Source organism: Camelus ferus, chromosome 11 (genome assembly GCF_009834535.1).
Source record: "Camelus ferus isolate YT-003-E chromosome 11, BCGSAC_Cfer_1.0, whole genome shotgun sequence".
Classification (NCBI taxonomy): Eukaryota; Metazoa; Chordata; class Mammalia; order Artiodactyla; family Camelidae; genus Camelus; species Camelus ferus.
In genome coordinates, this window is record NC_045706.1 from 54,296,734 (window position 1) to 54,320,878 (window position 24,145).

At 53.2% G+C, this 24,145-nt stretch overlaps 1 protein-coding gene across 1 annotated transcript; it reads left to right on the forward strand.

The window, feature by feature from the left end:
• Positions 1 to 20,219: 20,219 nt before the first annotated feature.
• Positions 20,220 to 22,022, forward strand: LOC116666854. Its single transcript, XM_032490532.1, has 5 exons — positions 20,220 to 20,227; positions 20,317 to 20,435; positions 20,747 to 21,141; positions 21,306 to 21,506; positions 21,897 to 22,022. Exons 1-5 carry the CDS (start codon positions 20,220 to 20,222, stop codon positions 21,936 to 21,938), a joined length of 765 nt encoding a protein of 254 aa, XP_032346423.1. The 3' UTR covers positions 21,939 to 22,022.
• Positions 22,023 to 24,145: the final 2,123 nt, after the last annotated feature.

Genomic DNA, 24,145 nt, shown 5'->3' on the forward strand with positions numbered 1-24,145 from the left:
GCAGCTTAATACATGGCTGCCAGAAACTAGAAACAACCCGAGTATCCAGCAACTGGGAATGGATAAACACACTGTGGTGTATTCATTAGATGAAATACTACTCAGCCATGAAAAGGAATGGACTATAGATGCATACTGTAAGATGGGTGAATCTCAAAGCAATTTTGAGTGAAAGAAGCCAGGTAAAAAAGAGTACAAGCTGCATAACAACATTTGTGTAACATTCTAGGAAATGCAAACCAATCTGTAAAAAGTAGTTGCCTGGGGCTGGGGTGGGCGTGGGAAGGGCTGGTAGGGAATTGTCACAAAGGAGCAGGAGGGGACTTTTTGAGGTGAAGGATGTGTTCGTTGTCTTGGTGGTGGTGATGACTTCATGGGCGTATACACATGTCACACTTAATCAGAGGGGACAGTTTAAATACGGGCAGTTCATCATATGCAAATTATACCTCAATAAAGTGGCTTTAACAAAGTGAAGAGCCAGGACTTTGCGGTTTTCTTTTTTACAATTTTAATTTCGACGTAGTTTTAAATGCAGGGTAACAAGAACAGTCAAGGGTCCCCTGCACATCCTTCACCAGATTCTCCAGTTGCCACAGTTTGTCCTTTTCACTTTATTACTGTCTCTCCCCTTCCCTCCCTCCCTCCACCACCATCCCACCCCCCAGGCTGTGTAAGAGTACACTGGAGGCATTTTTTCCCCATTAGTCTTAAACACTCCAGCGTGTATTTCTTAAGAACAAGAACTTCTCCTACATTTCCATAGTATAGTTATCAAAATCAGGAAATTTAACTCCCATATGAAGTTATTATCTGATCTGGATTCCATATTCAAATGTCACCAGTTGTCCCCACAACATCCTTTATAGCTGTCTTTCCTGCCCCCCGGGTTCCACTCCAGGATCACGTACTGCGTGCGTTTGGCCGTTGTGTCTTTAGCTGCCTCTGACCTGAGGTCGAATCCTGACTCCATCACTTACTCATCCTGTGACCTTGGGCATTCACACCTGTGGTCCCTGAGCTGTACCCGCTCAGCCCTGACACCCACCCCCCTGAGGCCTGGGGGAGAGTGAACGAGAGGCCGTCTGCAGACAGTGAACGAGAACCCAGTGCTGCAGACAGGAGGGATTCAGGGAGTGGGATTATAGCAAAAGCAGCCCAGCGCACCAGGGACATTGTCGTGGACCATCCTGCCGCGGGTGCACAGGCCGACCCTGGCTCGGCCAGGGCCCTGGCAGCCCGCCCGTCCCACCCAGCCTCTCCCTGCCCACCCCTTCCGTCACCAACAGCTGTCACACTGCCCCAGAGCAATGACTTTTCTGAGCAGCTCATCACAGGTGGCTGTCCTCCCCAGGCAGAGGAGGCCAGTGGTTTGCAATTGTGACTTTTTGAAAGCTTCTGTTGATGACACATTCATTCTTACGTTTGAAAAAATTGCCTCTTCCCTTTCTGCCTCTGACTGTATGTGATTCTTCAGGAAGTTTAGTCTCAGCAGTCTCAGAAGATGCCACCAACCCGGGGCTCCAGTCATCTGTCCTACCCTCATAGAGCCTCCTTAGGCAGGTGGGGACACACAGCCGGCCTCCCTGGTCACAGCTGACCAGACAAGGTGGACTTTGACCAAGAGGAGCAGGGCTATGGTCTACTGCCTGGGATTGGCCTGGGATGAAAGCTTTGCCCTGTTGGGGTAACGGTGGTGAACTAGGCCATCAGCTCGCCTCCTCTGGCGTAGTGAGCGAGTTGGCTGGTTGGCGTGGGAAGAGACTTGGGAAGGCCACCAGGCAGATGGAGGCAGGACAGTTCAGGCTGCAGAGCCTCAAGCAAACAGAAGCCACGTGTGGGCCTGAGAGGGAGGCACACGGAGTTGGGGGAGTGGGGCGGCGAGAGGCCACTAAAAGTTGGAGCAGAGAGACCGAGGAGCTGAGAAGTGCGAGCGTGAGAAGCAGAGTGATGGTGAGGGGTGAGGACCCCTGACACCCTGGCCCCTGTGGCCTGGCAGGCCTCCCCCGTGTTCTCACACTGTCCGGTTGTATCCCTCTCCTCCGGCTGCCTGGGTAACAAAGACCACAGTTGGGGGCCTAAAGTAACAGAAATTTACTCTCTGACAGGTCTAGAGGCCAGAAGTCTGAAATCAAGGTGTCAGCTGAATTGGTTCCTTCTGGGGGGTCTGGAAGGAAATCCATCACACGCCCTCTCCTAGCTCCTGTGACTGCCAGCAACTCCTGGTGCTCCCTGGCTTGCAGACCCATCACTCCAGCCTCTGTTTTCATCTTCCCGGGAACCTTCCCGTGGCCTTCTCTCCTGTGTCTCCGTGTGTCTTCTCCTTTCTGTCTCTGGTAAGGACAGCCACCATGGGATTGAGGGCCCACCCTAATCCAGGATGAGCTCATCTCAAGGTCCTGACACTGGTTACACCTGCCAGTATCCTTATTCCAATTCATGTCCCATTCTGAGGTCCCGAGTGGACATCATTTGGGAGGGGGAGGTGGCATCCAGTAAGCGAGATGTAGGAAGGAAGATTCTGGCTTTCACTATGGCTTCCTGGATCCTTCCCTTAAAACGTCAAAGCACAGGCATGCTTGTGTGAGTGGCTATTCCCTGAAACCTTGAGAACCTCATTTTTTAGAAGAATGGTAAATCTCCTGGAAAGAAAGTCATAGCTTTTCCCACGAGTCAAAGAGTCTCTGGCATCTCTGAGCCTCACTCTTCCAGACCTCAGCTTTCCAATGGCCCTGATGGTCCAAGGCTGTTGGGCAGCTGGTGGAGAAAACACAGGGAAGGAAGGCAGGGTTTGGCAGAGAAAAGACTTGTGTCGTGCTGGAGACAAGAGTCGGAGTTTATGGGTTGTGGATGGTGCAGAGACCCCAGAACAAGCAGAGAGGCAGGGAGCAGTGGTGACAGGAGAGAGGCATCAGCTAGACTTCTTGACGGACAAGAAGCGTTCAACCCATCCTTGACCTCTCTGAGCATCAATGTCTGCACCTGTAAACTCAATGCCGGTTGAGCACCTACTAGGTGCCAGGCCATGCTGGGTGGAGGGGATGTGGTAGTGAGGAATCATGACCCCTGAGCACTCAATGTGGTGGAGAAGTGGCCAGGTGCAGGAAGGACCCAGGGGACCATCAGGCGGCGATGAGTTAACAGCCTACAGTACAAGCGCCATGGGAACACTGGCAGCCAGGTGGTCAGGGGGCCCCCAAAGGAGGTGATGCGGAACCGGGTCTTAAGGAAGCATAAGAATTGGTCAGCAAGACAGGAGAGACCAGGTGTCCAGGCTGAGCTCATGGCACGAGCAAAGGCATGGCCCCTGGAAGTCTGCTTTGTGTATGCAGAAAGCCCATCACCACCTCCAAGGGGCTGGCTGGTGGGGAAGATGGTGGAAACTACAAGGAAAGGGGCTTGGAGAGAGAGAGAGCAGTCTTTGAATGCACAGGAGTTGGGACTTTAGTCTATAGCTGGTGGGGCTGTGGGAGGCTGTGACACCAACTGCAGGATGAACAAATTTGCAGTGCAGAAAGATCACTCAGACAGCAAGAGGGGACGGGAGGGCACAGACTGGGAACAGGAGACAGTGAGACGCTACTGCAACATCCCCCAGAGAGATTAAAAGGTCAGAGAAGAAGGAATGGACACAAGAGGCATTTGAGGGACCGCATGCGCGGGGCTTGGTGACCTCACATCAGCCTGCTTCGCCGGCCTGTCTGTGGGTCACGGGAGATAATGGATGCGAGGCACTCTGAAGACTGTAAAGCATCTTGTCAAGGTGCGGCAGTTGGTTTTGGCTGGATCCTGTTTGGGCTTTCATGAAGTGAAGCCTCTCTCCCTCTCCCTGGCTCATCGCCGATGATGCTTCCTTTCCCCTGTAAGCAAGGGAGAGAGGGGAGGTGAAAAACAGAGACATTAAGTGCCAAAGCTTATGTTAATACAGCATTAAGGTTGAAAATGTAATCTCCTAGGAGTCAGGAAATTCCGAACCAGGGGTTTCCATGGCAACCCAGCCACACTGCTCCTCTGTCCATTCGGGCCCTGTTTTCCTTGTTAAATATGATCCCGTCGTATATTATATTTTATCGAGCTAAATGTGTTACCCACAGCATGCAGAGCTCCAGTCAGCACCAGCGCAGAGCTGCAGGAAATGTGTGTGTTGTGTGTGTGTGTGCGTGGTGTGTATGGCGTGTGTAGCAGGAGTGGACCTTCAGAATTCTCCTGATAGAACACAGCCACATCTGAGGTCCTTTTATTTAATAAATGGAATGTAATTCCATTAAGAGCAGCTCCCCTGAAAATGAATGAGCACCAATGCTGCAGTCTTGTGCTCTGAGGGGGGTCGCTCGGCATGCCTACCTTTCCTGGGCAGCCACAGCCCGGTCCCTCACAGCGCTCTCTGGACACCCCCTCAGTCCCAGGGGCAGAGCCATCACTGACACCCTGGGCTCCCTCCTGGATGGAGTTCTGAGGAGGTGGATTGGAATTACCTGGTCCAGTGGTTCTTCAAATGCACCAGCCAATTGAAGCTCATCTGTCACTGTTCGTTAGTGTCCCAGGGTGCACCGGGCACCGGCACACAGAGGCAAAAAGGAAATTCAATTCTCCTCTGAACGCCCTCTCCCACAAAGCAGCACAATGGACAAAAGGGTCCTCAGTGGCTGCAGAGATGTTAGAAAGGAGGAGGGAGATGGCTGGCTTGTCAGGGAGGGCAGCTCAGTGATGGAATGTGTGACGGAGAAACATCTGTAGGTTAATGTGGTGGAAAGAGCATGGAATGTTCGAATCAGGCTGCCCGGGACTCGGCTATCTCCCAGCCATGTGGTCTTCAGCAAGTCTCTTTATTTCCCTTTGTCTTAGTTTTTTCATCTGCAAAATTGGGATAAAATTACCATTAACCTCACACAGGCTTGTTGAAGGATTAAATGGGATAATTGATGCAAAAGCTCACTGTAAACGTCTAAATCCCTACACAAATGTTACTCTTACAGGGAGCTCAACAAACCAGGCTGGATTCTAGACTTATGCAGTGGGTTCTAGATATTCTGTGGTTGGTTTGAGGTTTCCACAATGGGTTCCAGAATTAACTGACAGATCTAGAAGAGGGGTTGGCGAATTTTCACAATAAAGGGTCAGATAGGAAAGATTTTAGGCCTTGAGGGCCATGCTGTGACTAGTCAACTCTGCCACTGTTGCTCAAAAGCAGCCAATGATAACACATAAATGAATGGCCATGGCTGTGTGCCAATAAAACTTTATTAACAAAAACAGGAAGTGAGCGGTAGTTTGTCAGCCCCTTGTCCACAATCCCCTATGCAAGGAGCTGTTTACTCTTTTTGTAAATGCTGCCTTTCTGCTCGGAATTTAAATCTCCTTCCTCTCCATCCTCCACCTCCTGCCCCACCCACTCAAACACACACACACCTATTTTTCGTCTGGACAACTTCTCAACCTTCCAGAAACAATTAGAGTCCTCTCCTCCAAAACAAATAGCAATGTTCTCTTGGCCCTTGTCTGTGTCCCTCGCAGCCCATGAGACCCTTAAGGCAGCCAGTTCTGTCGGCCCAGGTCCTAGGTCCTGGGAGCCGTTCAGTGGATGTTTGTAGAATGGATATATGGAAAAACACAGCATCCCAGGGAACTGAACACTGCCTTCTCTCAGGAGGGCTTGAACTGGGGTGATTTCGAAACTTGAAGGTCTGGCATCAATCTCTCATTGTGAGCTGCTCCATTAGAGCTTCTAGAACAATCAGAAAGTGGGATCATCTTTGTAGACCCAGGCCAACATACGTGCTTACCTCACCAGCCCAGGGCCCAACTTGCTCCCTTGTAGGCAGGCCGGACATGCAGGAGTGGGTCAGTGGGAAGGAGCTGGCTCTAGGGGGCAGGTGACACTCCACAGCCACCCCTCTGAGGTCATGACAGTGCAGCAGATCCTCACGCTGCCTTCAGGGAGCCTCGGCCTCCACTAGCCTAGACAAGCAACATGATAATATGGAAGCTTCCAGATGTGCAGCAGCCCTTTCTGCATTCACATTTGCCAGCTTTCCTCCTCCTCGCCCTCCTGGGCAGAGCAGACAGGCAGCACGGAGTTGTGTAACTCACCTCTGAGTCACACTTCCCCCAGCGCAGCATTTGCTTTCTGCCTGACAGAGCCCAGCTTCCCCAGGACAGCCAGACAGGCGACTACTCTTCCAAAGCCAGGGCCGGGGGATGGGCTTTTCTGCCCCCAGTACACCAGCTAAGATGTCACTTTCCATGGCAACGGTGGGGGAACAGATATGCGAGTCGTTGCACACGTGGGGTGGGGGTTCACAGGTGCATGTGTTCACATGTAGCATCCTTGTGTCCTCAGCACAGGCTTGTGTGCTGCAGTAGGTGTGTTACAAGCACACACATGTGTACGTGTGTGTGTTTAGGCATGTACTTTCATGCATCTGGGACTGTCTGCCAGTCAGGCATATGCTTTTGTCTGGGTCTGTGCGTGTCTTTAATTTAGGACTCTGCTTCTCTTGGAGGACACGATCGCTTCCATCCTCCAGCCTCAGCAGATGAATATTTTATTACCTTGCTTTTGCCATGGCATTAGGCAGTTTTCCTGTGAAAAGCCAGAGCATGACACACTTCGGGGAGGCAGAGATGGGGACTCTGATAATAGAGCCACAGCAAGCAAGTCACCCCCCTTCTCCCACGACGAAGCCCCAGGAAGGCTCACAGATGCTGCCTGTAAGTGTCATTAGGAACCGATGAGTCAGCCCCTTTCCCCGTCCCCTGACAACGTTCTCTCTAAATACAAAGCCGGCACACCCATTTTACAGGAGGTGTGTGGGAGCTCCCTCCTGCTCCTCCTGAAGCCAGCCCAAAGAAGTTTCATTTCTTCCCAACTGCCCAGTCCTCCCATCGAGGAAGATGCTGTGACCTGGGAACAGAAGGTCATTGTATAAACTGGACAGCAAGCAGAAGGTCCTGACTTCTCCGCATAGCCTGGGAGTGTGGGTGAGGCAGCCACATTGAAGCAGGGCCAGGCAACCCTGGAGCCACGCGGCCATGGAGACAGCGTCTCCCAGCCATAGGCCCTCCCGGCCCCCAGCCGTGGTGTGACCCAGCCATGCGTTGATCTTCGCTGTACAGACAAGCAAATTAAGCATGTATTAATGAATGGGACGTCTCTGGCATATTCCACCTGGGGACCGTCTGTGAGGTTAAGGGACTGGGATGTATACCTACCTACTCTTACCTCTTTGATCAAGGGTTGGTTATCCCACGGGCAAAACTAACACCCTCTGCTGTAGAGCCTGGGAAGGCCAGGGGCATAGGGTCCTGCCATTCCCGAGAGGGACGAGTAGTCTGGTCCACATCTCCAGGTGGCAGGTGCTAACCCAGGTCCCTGGACCCCTCTCAGTTGCCCTCTGCATCCTCCTTGGTTCCTCAGATGGTGGTAGACGCTCTCCAGGCTGCCCTCTCCAGAAGGGGAGCAGGGATTTCCCACTGGGCCTGTGTGGGGCAGAGAATGCTCGGCCACCGTCGGCTGTGAGTCCACCATGAAGCTTTTTGAGCCAGAGTGACTGGGATGCGGGGGGCGTGGTGGGGAGAGATGGCGGTACCTGCGACCCCCGGAGCTCTGGGGCCAGGTACACGGTGCATGGATTCAGTCATCCACAGAGAATCACTGGGAGACTCAGCATGAGTAAGATGGAAGAGGATTATAAAGATAAACATGGTAACAAAAGCCTTCCTGAGTCTTCCCCGCCCTCTTCCCACCCATGGATCCCCGTAGCCCTTTATTTGTGACTCTCGTAGAATCCTTAAACATAACTGCTCTTAACTGTTCAGCTCTGTCTGGGATGGGAGTAAGGATCATCACTGTGATTGCTGCAGAGCTCCTACTTTGTGTCGGGCCTTGGGCTTAGCACACACCATATTATGTAATCTCCACACCAGTGCAATAATTGGGTACAGCTACCTGCATTTTACAAAGAAACTGAGGTTCCGAGACATCCTGGTTCTCACCTCAGGTCAACCTGCTCAGAAGGGACAGAGGTTTGCCTGGGTGGGTGCCCATTGAGTGGATCTTTTTTTGTTTGTTTGTTTAGGGGGGTGGCTTATTTATTTATTTTTAGAAGCGGTACTGGGGATTGAACCCGGGACCCTGTGCATACTGAGCATGCGCTCTACCATTTGAGCTATACCTTCCCCCCGTGGAGTCATCTTAACACATTTGCCATGTACTTCCTACTGGTCTGTGAGCTCCTGGAGGACAGGGCCCGGCCATTCACCTCCAGACTCCCCACAGAGCCTGGCACCTTGTCCACCGTGGGTGCCTATTACATGGAGGATCCTTTCATCTCTGTGATTACCTACCTAACCAGGAATCACTGTGCCTTGGCAAACATCCATTGGTAGGGCCTGTAAGCAGCTCCACCCTCAGGCTCCAAGCCACCCACAGTGGCCATCCACAACACCCCTCCTAACGAGGAGAGGATGGGTCTGCCCCGGTGGAAATAGGCAGGCACTGGAGTCAGACGGACCTGAATTTAAGATTCACTCCCACACACCCAGCTGTGTGGTCCTGAGTGGGTTACTTAGCATCTCTGAACCTCTGTTTCCTCCAATGGGGAATTCTGCCTCCCTCCCAGGGATGCTGTGAGGCTGAGATTCGAGAGAGGCACGTCAGACCCCTAGCCTGACCTTCAAGAAGCTCTTAGTAGATAATTGATTCCTCCTCCTCCAGACTGGGCTTTCTCGGGGCAGGGAAAGGGGTGAATTTGTCTCTGTCTGGGCCATACCCATGCCAGGAGCTAGCCCTGCATGGATGCTTGGTAAATGGTGGTGCTGTTGGGGGCGTCCGTAGTCCAGTGGCATTTATAAAGACTTGCCCTAACACACAGGGCATGACCAGAGAATGGACCAGAGAACGGACAAGTGAGTGTTTTGCAGCCAGGACTCCAACCTGTGCTTGCGGCTCTTTGAAAGCATAGTTATTCCCTTCTTCCCCTTTGTTTTTCTTTGGCCTCCCTCCTTGGTCTCACACATCCAGTCACAGGCTTCCATAGCAAAGCCTCCAGCCTGTGCTGAGTGAGAGCTCAGGGCAGGGGGAAGATGTCAGAATGTGACAGGCCAGCTTTCAAGAAGTTAGGCCCATATTTAGGTCCCTGGCGGCTGCAAGGCCACATCCTGCTACCCAGCCCTGACCTCTCTTGCTAGCCTAGCTCTCCTGGGGTGAAGGTGCCACTTTCCAGCTGCCAGAACCTTGAGCTGGGACTCCTATGGCAGGCTGTGCCTGTTCCTCCCCCGAGCAATGCCTTCTTCCTGACCCATCTCCCGGGCGTGACCACGGGTGGTCCCTCTGCTGCCTTTCACTCCTCTCCCTCCCCTGTCCTCTGTGTTTGGAGATGCTCATCACTGCTCTCAGCTTCTTGGTGCCACAGTGCTTTTCTCTTTTCCCATTCCCCTTTGATCAGACCCTTGTTTCTAGCTTTATTCTGCACCATCCTGACTGTGGACAGTGATTCTGCTCTGATGAGTCTGGGCCGTGGAGAGATCCCCACGTGGTACACACTATCCGTACCTCAGGACCCATCCTGCCTTGTGACTGCTCTGGGTCCAGCCAGAGCTCCTCTGCTTGTCTCCTTGCTCTTTCTCCCAGGGCATGATGCCTCTTCTCCCTCCTCCAAGTCTGGGCGGAGTGGGCAGCTGCTGAGCCCAACTCTGCCCCATCCACCCACTCCTCCTACAGCTGGGGGCTCACGTGCCAAGCCTGGCACCGGCGGCAGGCGCCACGGAGGGCAGACGACTCGCTGGGGGATGAAAACCTCCATTCAGGACAATATCAAATCCCTGGCTCCGGACAGAGAGACAGGTTTGCTCCCGGCCCGAGACATTGCCTGCAAAGCGAAAGCCGATACCAAGAGAGGAGCGTCTCGTTAATGCGGGCTCTGTTCTTCTCACCTGGCAGGCCAGGCACAGCGGCTCACTTGTGCCTCTGAAATCCTAACTGGCTCCTGGCTGGGAGCTTTGGGAGCTGCTTGGGAGGCACTGGGCAGAGTGTGCCAGGCGTTCACCCGGCCAAATCCCAGCTCAGCCAGGGCAAGGGCGAGAGAGGAAGGCCTGGGGATGGCGGACCACACCCATGCCATGCGGCCACTGTCTGGATGAGGCTGGAGCCACATGCTCCAACGGCCCCAGTGCCCTTCAATTGCCTTTTTCTTTTCCCCGGACTCCTTTCCAAATGTACACTACAAGGTGGGTACAAAGGAATCATACAACATGGGTATGAAGGGTCCTGAGTGATTCTTTTATTCTGTTTCTCAACTTTTTAGAGTCACAAAACTGCTCATAAACCTGTTAAAGGCTATAGACTCTCTCCTAAGAAAAATGTATACCTCCTCCTGCAAATTGAGCCTATACGTATACGGTATTCATCCAGGGACCTCTAACGCCCCCTTGGATAGCCTCATGGAGTCTACATTCAGAATATCTTCCAATGCCTCCCTCAGTTGTTGGGGAAACAAAGGCCAAATAGGGTGAGCTGACTTCCGCCACGAAACACAGCATGTTGCTGGCAGAGATTTGATCATATTTAACATTTATTGGGTTAAAAATAAGTACAATTATTCACAGAATGTTTTTTGCAAGTAAGAAATATCAAACTCAGAGAAGCCAGCGGGCTTGCACAGCATCACTGCTTTTTTCTCCATGGATCCCTTCTCTTCTTCCACGATGGAAGAAGTTTTAGCTGGGCTCATGGCAGCCTACAATTCCCAGCACCCTTTACAGCTCTGTATGGTCTTGCCTCTAAGTTTGGTCAATGGCATATTATCAGATTTCTAAGTCATATCTTTGAAAAGAATGGGTGCACCCCCTTCTTCCTTTCCTTCACCCCACAAGGTGGAATGCAGATGTGACAACAGGAGCTACGGCAGCCATTCTGGGCCACATGATCAAGGCTGGATATTGAAAACGGCAGAGAAACAAGATGGAAGGAGTCTGGATCTCTGACAATAATGGAACCACCATACTAGTCTGGGACTACCTACCTTTATCTTCTTTCGGTCACTGTCAACGCCAGAGTGCTAGAATGGCTTCCTAGATCTCCCCAGGGGCCCACCGCGCAGCCAGGAATAGAAGCTTTGGTCAAGTAAGTCATTGAATAGAAACATCCTACTGGAATAATAAATAGGACTCAGCTTTCTTTACACCTCTTTCAGGGCCTATCCTGCTTTGCTGGGCTCTATCACCCTAGTGAAGAATCCTTCTGTCCTTCCTTTATTTCCTCTTTCTGCGAGCATAACCCTAGTGCTCTGACAATGCCCAGTAGAAGGAATAAGAAATGCTGAGTATTGGTAGAATTCATGAACACATGCATTTAGTGAGTGGGTTTATTTTATTTTATTTTATTTTATTTTATTTTTTGCTGGTCTCTGAGCTGGGCACTGAGAACACAGAGGTATAGAAGGCCCCTGTGTGCCCTGCAGGTCCTCCCAGCCTAAGGGGGCAGAGGAAGCCCCAGGTGTGGAGGGAGATGCAGGCATGGGCTCCCGCGCCTCATGGCTGGGTGTCTGTAATGTTTATCTTGCCTAAGTGATGTAACAGGACCTGAGGAGCCGGTCTTCCCTACTCCCATGAGCGGGCTGGAAGAGGTGAGAGGTGGAGTGATCCGAGCCTTCTGGCAATGTGATGAAGTCATTCGCAGAAAGACAGTTTTGTTCTGACTTGAGTGTTTTTCCACATGACTTCATTGCCCGGCAGGCCCTGCTTGAGGCTTCATTTTCTATGGGTCCCAGCCCCACTGCCTAGAGAGAGTGGCCCTGATCCCTTACCCAGGTGGCCGTGCCAGGACAAGCAGGGCCCATCGGCTGTCCCAGGCTGTGCCCCTGACTGTCCCCCACCGCCCTGTGAACCTCACCATTGTGGGCAGTGCCCACCACTGCCGGAAGGCTACCAGGAGGCTGAACTCAGTATTGAGGGGGCCCAGAAGCGTGGTCAGAATGGGGTGAAAACTTCTTGCAAAGGGACTCCTGAGTTGGGTCTTAACAGACGAGAGGCAGTTTCCAAAACAAACCAGAGGAAAGGGCATTCCAGGCAGAGGGATGAAAGAGGCTAACTCAGGTGTCCGTTAGGATGCATCCTTGGAGCAGGTTATCAGCCGAGGGGCTCGTCCTCACTACCTAAAAGCAGCACCAGCCCGGGGTTATGTGGAGGCTCAAAGATGCCCAGCAAGACCCAGATTCACCCACATTTCAGTGTAGCCCTCCTCGGTGTACCGGCTTTTTGCTCTTTGTGTGTCATCATGTGATCAAAAGATGGCTGCTGTGGCGCCAAACATCTCATCCACTCACAGCCACATTCATGATAGGAGGAAGAGGCTAGGGAGACTTGGGAATTCTTCCAGCGTCTGTCCTGAAGCGCTTGCGCGTATGTCCCTTAGCCCATTTGGGCTGCTGTAACAGAGTACCAAAGACTGGGTGGCAGATAACTACAGACATTTATTTCTCACGCTTCTGAAGGCTGAAAGTCTGAGACCAAGGTGCCAGCGCGGTCAGGTGCTGGTGAGAGCCCTCTTCCAGTTGCAGACGACCAACTTACTGTTACATCCTCACACGGCAGAAAGAGGGAAAGAGAGCTCTCTGGGGTTCCTTTTATAAGACCATTAATCCCGTCCGTGGGGGCTCCACCCTCATGACCGAATCACCTCCCAAAGGCTCCCACCTCTTAATACAATCAGGGGTATTAAGGTAGGGTTTCAGTATACAAATTTGAGGGGCACAAGCATTCAGTCCATAGCAGTCCCCTGTTCGCACTGACTTTGTTTCTGGGCTGGCCACCCCCATCTGTGAGGAGGACTGGGGAAGTGCCTGGCAAAGGGGATTAGGATAACCATGGTCCATTTACACTGGGGTCGCTGAGGGGCTGGGGGCCAGAATCTCTGCCCACCTCCCACAGCATCAGGGCTCTGGTAGCAGGGAAGACAGGTGGTTGGAAGGGAGGAATGGCCATTAGGTGGGCAATGATCGGTGCTGTCACGTGTCACACATTGGCAAACTTGAGGTTCCATGGAGCTCAGTGTGCTGAGGGTGGTGGGACGGGAGGCTGGCCAGACAAGAATTTGAATAGAATGCTTAGTCTGGGACTTTAAGCTGAGAGCAGCCCATCCAAGCATTCCGGACCTGGGTTTGGTTCGTGTTTTAGATCTAGCCCTCCAGCAGCACGGAGCACGCTCACTCACTGCGAGACCGAGACACCCCAAGGATGGTCATGTCATTGTCATTTTCCATTTGGGCAAGGCTGTGGGTCCCTGCGGGTGGAGGCTGTGCCTCATTCACGTCACTGTCCTTAGTGCCTTCCATAGTGCTGCTCCCAACAAAAAGAATGGCTGAAAGGGTGAATGAATGAATGAATGAGTGAGTGACATTCTCAGCCTCACCCAGCAGCAGTCCCCTCTGTGTCATGGGATCAGTAACAACAGTTCTTGCCTTTCAGGGCTGCTCTGGGAATCAAATGAGCTGATGGCTGCCATGATGCTTAAAAAAAAGAGGAAGGCTGCAGGCAGACAGGAGGGGCAGATAGGGAGTGCTGGTGGCCTTGAACCTTCACGGTGCCAAGTGCAGACCCCCGCCCGCTGGCTCCACTCACCACCGGACCACACGGAACAGCCTGGAGGTGCCTGTACAGCCGTCCTGGATTTTCAGAAGAGGAGGCAAGGAAACACCTGGAGCAGCCCAGTGGGTCCTGCCAAAGACAGCGATGGGAGAGTGATGAGGATAAACAGCTGTCTGTCTCTGGTAACGCAATTAGGAGCTAAAATATTAAACGCTTTACGACAGGACATATATCTCCCGCATAACGAGCTGCCTCTTGCAAAAGCAAGCATTGTCCAGGCAGGAGGCAGGCAGGCCCATGTCCCAGACCCAGAAGGCCCTGAGGAGGGCAAGAAACTCACGTTCCATCTTCCTTTGGGGAGCTCCCTGGTCATCGTCATCATCAGCTCAGTCACCGCTTACCGAGTCAGTGCTGTGTGCCCGGAGTACTGTCAGGGACTAGCTCATAGGCTGAACCACTTTATTTTCAAAGGGAAAATGTGGAGCAAGGGAGACAGGCAGAAACCAAAGCTCAAAAATATTAAGAAACTTGCCTGTGGTCAACCGCCTTGCAAGAGGCAAGCTGCTCCTTGAGAGCTACTGTCCTTTGAAATCAGCCCAGAAGATGGAGATGGAGTGACTTGGGAGGTGGGGAGGGCAAAATCTGGCTTGTCCTGTGATGTCCCGAGTGCCCTGCTATGCCCCTGGTATCCCAGGTGTCAGGGCAGGTGGGCAAGAGGCTGCTTTGAGTATGAAATACCCAGTTTTCCAGGCTGCCTGTGTCTCAGGGAAATGTCTTGCCACCTCTTTACTTTGATGGTAAATGACTGATTACTCTAATGGGCTTTGAGTTGACACAGATTTGTGATAAGAATGGTGGAATTTCAGGCATCAGCAGAGTCAGGACACCTCATAGCACTTCTGAAAACGTGCCTCTTAGGCAGCCAAACATTTCTGGGCACGTGTTTCCGGAGCTCTGCCGGTGGCTGAATCAGGGTGGCCACCCATCTCGTGGTGGGAGGGGCAGATAAGAAGGGAGGTGATGCAGCCCTCACACGAGGTGGGAGGATGTTTGCCAAAGCCCGTTTGCACTCTTCATCTCATTTTCTTCTCTCGAGAATCTTGTGAGAAAAATGCAATTTCAACCCATTTTAGAGATATGGAAACTGGAGGCTGAAGACTTTTAAAAGGGTATGTATGGCCCAAGAGACAAGACCATATTTGTTGAGTACTGGCTCTGCATTAAGCTTTGGCTATAACAGACAGAGGGATGGGTGTATGCAAAGTCCCTGAGGTAGGAAGGACCTGCCGCTTTCCTGGAGTGGAGAGGTTGCCAGTGTGTTTGTGGGAAGGTGAGCAAGACCCCTACCCTTGCAAGGGCCCCTGTGATGAGCCGCACCTTCTGGTGGGTTCTGACTTCATTCTAGAGCCCTCTCCAAGCAGCCAGGGACCTGGTCAGCCCCGGCTTTGAGCAGCTCCCCCCAGTCCTGCTGCAAGGAAGACCCCTCTCTGACTGACCCCCTAATCTGTCAGGACTCCCCCAGTGTGCAGAGAGCCCCACCAGTGTGGCCCCACGCTCCCTGCCCAGTGTGGTCCCTTCACGCCCCTGGGACCACCCCCTTCCTGGAGTCTGTCTCTGTCTCCACATGGCAGCATTCCTAGAAGCCAGGGAGTGGGGGCCTGAGGGGCCAGCCGAGGGAGGGCTGTGCAGGTTTTCACGAGCGTTACATCTGGAGAGCGAGACCGGAATGTTTGTGTCTGAAATTTAGCTAATATCCCAGGAATTTCTCCTGGCGTTTCAGAAGGTTCCTAGGGGGACTGCAAAGCTGGGATGTCTGGGTTCTGGGGGCGGGCTGGCCTCGCTCAAAGCCTCTTTGTCTCCATGGCTCTGCCTGTGTCGATCTGGCTGTGCATCTGAGTGTCTTTGTGTGTGTGTCTGAGTATCTCCCTGTGTGTGTATCTTCCTATTTCGAGTGGATATGTGTGTCTGTGTGCATGCCAGTGTGGGTCTGGGTGTGGCTGTGTGTCTGTCTGTGTGTGCTGTATCTGTGTGTGTGTTCCTGTGTGGGCCGGTGAATGTGTGCAAGTCCGTGTGTACCTGAGCATTTTTGTCTGCGTCATGGTATAGCTGGAGTCTGTGTCTCTCAGTTTCTTGGTGTGTTGGTAGGTCACCGAGTGCCTGGCCATGGACCTGTCCCTCTCTGCCCTTGTCCTTTGTGAAGAGATGACTCTCTGGTACTCTAGACTTCTGCTCCTGTCTCTCCCTCACCACCCTTGGGCTGGGGCCAGGCCTCACCCTCCCTGTGAGTAGGGAGTGGACAGTAGGGGGAAAGGAGAAAGTGTTAGTAAGAGGCAGGTGGGGGCAGGAAGGAGAGAGTCAGAGAAAAAGGCTCCTCTGTGAGTCTCTGTGGGTCTGAGTGGGTCTGTGTGTATGTGAGTGCGTGCGCGCACATGTGTGTGGTGTGTGTGGCCTCTGGCCATCTGTCTGGCCAGGGACAAATCCTTGCAGGTCAAGCCTTGCCTTCAGTCCCACCACAGGGAGACAGTGCCCTTGAGCTACACTTAGGTTCTCTAGGCTCTGCAGCCTGAGTCATGGCCCACCCTCCTGTCCTCTCCTCTCGGCCCATTTCATCACAAAGCATTTCAGAACACATTCTCCAGCCGAGTCTCCCTCTCCCCCTCCCTCGCTGTCGTTTGCCTCTCCCCCATAGCTCACTGCAGTGCCCTGGCCCCCACCCTCCCGTCCTGCATGCACGCACGGCCACATCACTGCCTAGAGCATCTCACTCACGGCTCACCTGCTCAAAGAGCATCCAGCCCCTCACTCTCCACTTACAAACTTCACGGAACCAAACCCACCAATCCTGCCAGATGTCTCCCCAGACACCCCAGCCCAGGGAGAGCCGCCTTCCCCTGATCCCCTTGCATTTTGCCTGCACGCCTCTCTGATGGTCACCCCTTGGGCTGGAGTTGTCCACCTCACCGACTCCTCCCTCCCTGCAGACAGGAAGGGACAATGTGTAATTCAACTCTAGTTTTCCACCACACTGGGTCCACGGCCTGGCACTCAGTAATCTCCACGATACCTGCCTCTGGATGAGCAGATAGCTCCCAGAGCCCCCTCAGGCAGATAACTAAGCTGGGGGACTTGATTTCCCACAGTTCCCTGACAGCCGGTATATTTTCTGTCTCCTTTAATGTATCACCACCTCCTAAGACACAGCACTCCAGTTCCCACCTCTGAACTCCCACATGGCCGCGGTACCCTGGATCTGCACTGATGCTCAGCATCCTTAAAGCCCAGTGCAGGCCACCTCTCAGCAGCATTGCTGACTGCCTGGCCTGCTGGCCTCACTGCCCCAAGAGCCCCCATTGAAGAGTGAGGCACCCCTGGGGGTCTCCCAGCTCCGTCAGGGGGCCTCATTGCCCCACCACTCTGAAAACATCTCAAACACAGGGATAATCTTTTTATTTAAAATTTTTAATTCTTTATGCAGTGTATTAGTTTTCTAGGGCTGTTGTAACAAATTACCCCAAATTGGGTGGCTTAAACAGAAATTCATTCTCTCACAGTTCTGAAAGCCAGAAGTCCAAAACCAAGGTGTCCGCAGGGCCTCAATCCTTCCAGAGGTTCCAGGGGAGAGCCTTCCTTGCGTCTTCCAGCTGCTGGTGGTCCTTAGCAATCCCTGGCATTCCGTGGCTTGTAGACACATCACTCCAGTCTCTGCTTCCATCTCCACACAGCTTTCCCCCGTGTGTCTCAAATCTCTATCTCCTTATAAGGACACCAGTCAGTGGATTTAGGGCCCACCCTAAACCCAGGATGATCTCATCTCAGGATTCTTAACTCAATTACATCTGCGAAGGCCCTGTTCCCAAATAAGGGAATATCCCACATTCACAGGTACTGGGGGTTAGGGCTTGGCCATATCTTTTGGGGAGACACAATTTAACCCACTTCATGGAGTTATTGTGCTAAAAACTCAAAAGTAGCGCTTTGGCCTAAGTAGTTGATGATAACAAGTAACAGAGACCCCAGGATTTTCGGGGGTGGAAGTCACCTAACACACCCGGCAAGGGGTCCCCCAGGTGGTCTCCACGTTGGCTGGAACACCTGCACGGACAGGTAGCACGTCACCCGCTGGGCACGCGCAGCTGGGGGGGAGCCTGGGTGAGTGGCGAGGCTGAGGCTGCCCGACCACGGGCGGGAAGGGTGAGGCCTGCATTCAAGGCTCCTCCCATTTTCCTGAATACTCGAGGTTCCTGCGCTTTTTGACATCGTAGAGTGGATCCTGGCAAAATGAAGAAGAATAGCTCAGGGAGTCAAAGGGAGCAAGGCTCTCTCCCCAGGACAGAAACGTGAACGGTGCGGTGGCCGAGTCCTGGTTGCAGATCTCCGTGCGAATCCACACTTAGAGCGGGCCTGAGGGACGCTGGCCTTCTGGCTCTGTGGGCGTTCCCTGCGCATGGAGTCGCCAATGCTGGCCCTGCACAGTCTCAAGATGACTGTGAGATCCGTGTAACCTGTGCACCTGAGCCTCGTATGTCTGGGAAGGCCACAGCTGTTTCCACAGCAAAGGAAGTTGCAACCTCTGGGGCCCAGCGGGAACAGGAGCAGGCAGCTTGCTTCAGATGAGTTCCTTAACCCCTGGGAGATCTGAAAGGCAGGCAAATAGGCCAGTGGCTTTATTGTGCACCTACTATGTGCCACGCGTTCTGTGAGGTCATGGCCCACAGGGTCTCATTCAACTGTGCCAAGGGGTTAGAGACTCATGTTTCGTTTTGTTTTTTCAGAAAAGGAAAGTGAAGCATAAAAATTGACCATCACCAGAAGGCTTTTGAGTGTCTACAAAGAAATCCCCCAAAAGTGCTTTGAGGTGAGGACCAAGGTGAGGAAGGGGCAGGTTTAGAAACTCAAGTTCATGATGAGACCTGGATAGGAGTCCTGGAGTCAAAATAAATAACTAAGCCGCTGACTTCCCTGGAGAGGACTCAGGCCACCTTACGTTACTCCACTGGCTCGGGAGCCAAAACAGCTGCATTTTATCATTCCTCAGAAATCCATAAAAGGGTTGGAAAATGCTGGTGCTTGGGGGGAAAATGGATGAGAATTTAAATTTAATTGTGGGCCCCTGCTGCTCTGTGATGGGGCCGGGAGATATCACCTAGGGGGCCCTGGGGTCGCCTGCAGAGAAGTAGAAAGAAATGTTTTGCCTCCAGGGCTCCAGCCCACATCAGTGCTCTGTCTTTCCTGCCTCCAGCCTCAGGATCACTCTGACCACACCCTCCTCTGGCCTCCTGCAGCCTCTGTCCCCTCCCTCCCCAGGCCCAGGTTGCTGTCCTGTATCTGTGAGCGGGGCCTCCTGCCCCAGCCTGGAAGCTCCTTGCGGCTGGCTGTGTTCTCCTGGCCATCCCAGGCCTGCTCACGGCCCTTCTGTCCTGACAAAGGCCCTGCCTGGCCTTCCAAGCTCGTCAACCAGTCTGAGCTTCAAGGCTGGGCTTGGCTCGGCCTCAGGTGCTACCTTTGTGAATCACAGAATGTCCAAGCTGCTGAGTGTGTAAGAGACTCAAGAACTCACAAGCTTCATTGTCCTGGAATGTCTCTGAGCATGTAAATTACCCAGGGCCCAGGGACAGTGCAGGTTCTGATCCAGTGGTCTGAAACCCAGCCCTTCCAGCAGACCCCCGATGCTGACACTTGGTAGACCCCACCTTGAGTCCTAAGGCTCTTGGTCATTGATTACGTAAACAGGCCCAGAAAGGAGCAGAAAGTTGCCTGAAGTTGCACCGTGAAAGAGCGGAGCTGAGAGGAACTCCCACCGGCTGTTCTGCCCCTGCTTCAGGATTCACCAACTCTAATGCCTCAAAGGATTGGGAAGGCAGGAAGACAGGTGCCAGCAAAGCTCCCCGGGGCTGCCTGCCTTGCACACTGCATGTGGCAGGGACCAGCTTTCCTGCTCCCAAATGCTGGGGCCAGAACAGGTCACCTCCCATCCCAGCCCCGCTCAGGAGAGGGGCCCCAGGCACCAAGCTGTGCTCTCTGAAAGGCAGTGTGAAGAATGTGGGTTTTACAGTCTGGCAGACTTGGGTGCCAACACCAGCCAGCTCCATGCACTCTTGACTGTAACCTCTCCCAGCCTCAGTTCCCTTATATATAAAGTGGAGATAATAACGGCAGGGACCCCACAGAAATGCTGTGCTTGTGTAATGAGAGGCAGAGGGTAGTCCTTGGTCCAGGGCAGTGGCTCAGCCAAGAGGGGCCCCTCTGCTGGTGCCTGTTCCTCCTGATTGCCGCTCTCCGCACCCCGCCCACTGCCAGGGACTCGTAAATACTGTCCATACTGCCCATGGTCCATTTGGTACTAAGAGCCCTTTACCCTGGCTGGGTCTCCTCTCCTACCGCTCCTGAGTTCCTGCTTCATTTTTCACTCAAGCTCTGGCTTTTTCCGGAGATGTCTGGCTCCAGAGCAGTAGCTTCTCAGCCGACCATGGAAGGGTGGAAGATAGATTTCATCTCAAATCCAAGCTCTGCTAGACTGGAAGTGGCTGCCTGGAGTACTCTAGCCTAAGAGGAGCTCTGAGACAGATCCACGTTCAGGGGGAGAAAGTGCTGTGCTCAATTAGTAATGTCTGCCGTGGGCTCAGAAGTGGGGAGCAATGGCATAGTGTGTGCTACTTACCGTCCCTTGGAGAATGGACTTGTCATTTCAGGCAGCTCTTCTGGCTGATCTTCACAATCCACGTTCTTATTCAGTGAATCCTCAAAGCCATACTGTGAAGTCAACGGTAGCACCAACAACACGGGAGAGGTGAGAGCGTCTGAGACACAAGGAGGTGCCGTGACATGCCCAGAGTCCCCAGCAAGCACCAAAGGTAGGACAAGAGCCTAGTTTTGCCTGAGCCCCCTTCCCATGCCTTGCCTGCTGGCCTCATTTCTCCCCATCCTGGAACGGCTAAGGTCTGGGGTCAGGGGGCTATCCCTTGGCATCCCCGGACCTGCCCCAGTGCAGAGTTTGGGTCTCAACTCTCTAAACTTGTCCCCACATATCTCAGAGAGAACACGGGCTTTGATCTCTGCAGACCAGCCTGCCTCTCCCTGGGAAGTGCCTCCCCATTTCCAGGCCTCAGTCACCCCATTTATATAGTGTGAGGAGTGGTGCCTCCTCCGGATGGAGAACCAGCAGGAAGCGCTGGCTTCCCAGGAGACAGCTCACGGCTCTCACCTCTGTCCTTTTCTTCCCTTCCCTCCCCAGCAGATCTAACCCCTGCCAGCTCTCAGAGAAGGGCTTCTGACCCCTCTCCAGCCTCCCCCCGAGCTGTGGCTCATTTACGGGCCTGCAAACAGCCCCAGGAGCAGCGTCCTGGTGGCCTGCAGCAGGGGGGCGGTGAGGAGGAACCTCGAACAGGCCCACCCCCGCCACCTTGGGATGCTGCCAAGGCCACCACCAGCAGGAAAACATTTCTGCCCCTCAGGCCACCCAGCAAGGCCAGGCTGGGCCCTGGCTGCTGTTGTGCCCCAGGGTCCGGGGTCAGCGCCCTCTCCCATGTGCCGGGTGACTCAAACCGCAGCTTCTGCCTGGTAGGTCACGGCGGCTGGTGGCACCTGCCCTGCACCCCGTCACCTGGCGGGAGAGAGCGGGATGAGATAACGTCTGGACCGGGATCCGGCGTGGGGAAAGAAAAGCGCTTTGCACACGCGGCTGAACCTGCACTTGTTTATTTATTTGTGTTTGCGGCTCTCAGCCCAGCTCGGCACACCAGGTCATGGCGGGGAGAAGCTCATGTCTCTCCTACAGCCTGACTTCCCAGGGGAAGGTCGCGGGGTTTCAGTTCTGGGCTTTCCCAGAAAAGAACAGCACTCTGGTCCGAAGCCCGAGGCCAAAGGAAGTCTTTGCACCAGGAAAGACAGTACACCACCCAAGAGCAACAGACCTTCTTGGCAAGGTGAGGGCGAGGTGAGGGGGTCCGAGGAGCAAGGTTGAGACCGCAAAGGAAAAAAATAGAGCACTAATTCAGCACCTACTGTGTCCTAAGTAGTCTGCTGAAGATTTCATCTTAGTTTGTTTATTCTTAAAATGATCAGACTGGGTCAGCGTTCCCTGTTCTATCTCAGAGTGTTTAAACAGCATCAGTGGTTCTGACTTAATGGTTTGGGGGTGGGGGTCAGTATTTTTTTTAAGCCCTGCAGAGCATTCCAACATGTAGCCAGGGTGAGAACCATGGCCCAAGGCGGTGCTTCTCAAACTTCAGCCTTTACAGATCTTGTTGAAATACAGATCTCAGTTCAGCAGGGCTGGGGTAGGGCTGAGTGTCTGTATTTCTGCCCGGCTCCAGGGGATGCCCGAGCTGCTGGTCCTTGGACCACACTTTGAGTAGCAAGGGTGCAGCCTGTCAGCTCCTCAACGGCGAAGACTCTCACTGATTCATTGCTGGATCTGAAGCACCACTAACAGCACTGGGACATAGTAGCTGCAGAATGAATATTTGTCAAAGGCATAAAGAAATGAACAAGGCTTGGAGGCGAGTGTTGCCTGATTGCCATTTTATGCTCAAGAAAGTTGAGTTTGATGCCAGACCATAAGGAAAACAGGCTTGGGGAGGCGCTGAACTGAGTGTGAGGTTGCAACTAAGTGACCATGGGCTCTGGGGCTCAGGGATGACAGCGGGGAAGGAAGGACTCAGGCTCTGGGGTTTGACTGCCCCAGTCCAAATCCTGCCTCCAGCACCACCAGGCGACTGGACCCAGGAGATGGGGCTGCAAGCTGGGTGACTGTGTGTAAGTGTCTCATTCACTTGGTTTGTTACCTGAAAGGCGTGAGCAATCGTATTTGTAATTCCAAAGGGTTATTTTGAGGGTTAAATGAGATGATTCACAGATGGGAGTTTAGATGATACTAAGAGTGTTTGTTTACTGTCTTAGGTATGGTAATAGTTTTGCTTTCTTTTTTAAAGTTTTATACCCTGTAGCAATACACATTGAAGTATTGACAGGTGAAATGACACAATGTCTAGGATTTGCTTTAGACTTTCCAGTAGACAGGGAGAGAGAAGACAGAAAATTCTGGAGGAGGAGGAAGAGGAGGAAAAGATAAGTTAGAAGGGATGGATGAAAAAAGGACAAACATCAGTCATCATTACTGAAGCTGGGTGATGGGCCCTAGGGGGTTTGTGACTCTCCTGTCTGTTTTTGTCCACCCTGGACCATTTCCACCACCAAAGGTTCACAATAATAAATTAGAAAGTGATGGAGCGGGTAACATGCTTGGCCTGACTCCTGATTCCTAGTAAGTGATCAGCCTCTGCAAAAGTCAGCTCCTGTCCCTTCAAGATGAGCCAGGCTCTGGCCATGAAGGAGATGCGGGGGGCCACCAGGTATGTCCCTCAACCCTGAGGGATGTACCCAGTGTCCCGTTGTCGGCAGGAGGAAAGCTGAGATTTGAAACCAGGCCTCCAGAGTGCTCAGTCAGCTGGGCCACACGGCTGGAAGAGCCAGGTTAGTTTGCTTTCTGGAACAATCAGCAGAAGGGCCGATGCTAAAAATAATAACCCTTACTGAGGACGGCCTATGCCAGGCCCTTTGCATACATTGCATTATTTAATCCCCACAAAACCCTATGAGGTAGATGTCCTTTCCATTTCCTAAATGAGCGAACAAAGACTCAGGTTGCTGGGGTGTCTGGGCCAGGGACACGATGTCTGGTGCTGGACATCCCCAGTACGCAGAGGCAGCCCCTCTGTCCAGCCATTCCCTCATCTTTGTTATTTAATGTGTGGCCCACTTTGGTTCAGGGGTCTCACACTGGTCTCAGCTCTCGGGGGTGCATCTTGCCTGCCCTGCTTTGGGCTGCCCCCAGTGCCTGCACACCCAGGGTAGATCCACAGTCAGTGCCTCTTGCCTGCCTGCTGGGCCCCAGCAAGGATGCTCAGGCACTCCAAGTGGACAAGCCCTCCCGCCCTTCCCCTCTTTGTCCGAACCCAGAGGGGTGGGATTTCCGTCCCCAGCCGGGCTGTCACAGGGCCACAGCCTCCCACTACCCTGGGCTGCACACCAAGTCCTGCTGCAAAGCCCACCATGAATGGTAGCCATTCTTCATCCAACCTCCAGCTCACCATCGCCCCGCAGCCTGGGAAGGGAGACCTCAGCCTTCCCCAGGCCTGTAAACACCAAGCCACACACGCAGCAGGGCCCCAGCAGCCAATAAATCTTGGCCTCAGGGTTCTCTTAAAGAGGCAGAGCCTGCACAGACCTACCCTGGCCCTAGGCAGCCGCAACGGCACTGTGCAGCCTGCACGCCGCCCAGCCTCTCCCCTGCCCACCCCAATGTGAAGAGAGACAAAGCAGACATTTAGCAGGCATTCTCCCAGTAAGCTTTTTCTCTTGCTTTATAACATCTAACTTTTCTTTCTTCTTTTCCCCCTGTACTGCTCACCCTGGGGATAGGACAACGAGTAGACCTGCTGGTGGGAATGAGCACATGATTGATTTCTGGAAGCTGGAGCCCCCAGGCCCCTGGCGGGAGTCAGGTGGGGAGGCAGAGGTCTCTGGGCTTTGCACCCAGGGAAGCCGAAGGGAAGCCGAGGGC

Coding starts and splice junctions, on each gene's coding strand:
- LOC116666854 (XM_032490532.1), top strand. Junction 20,436..20,746: donor GTCCCCAGCAAGCACCAAAG/GTAGGACAAGAG, acceptor GAGAACCAGCAG/GAAGCGCTGGCTTCCCAGGA. Junction 21,507..21,896: donor CAACAGACCTTCTTGGCAAG/GTGAGGGCGAGG, acceptor GCCCGGCTCCAG/GGGATGCCCGAGCTGCTGGT.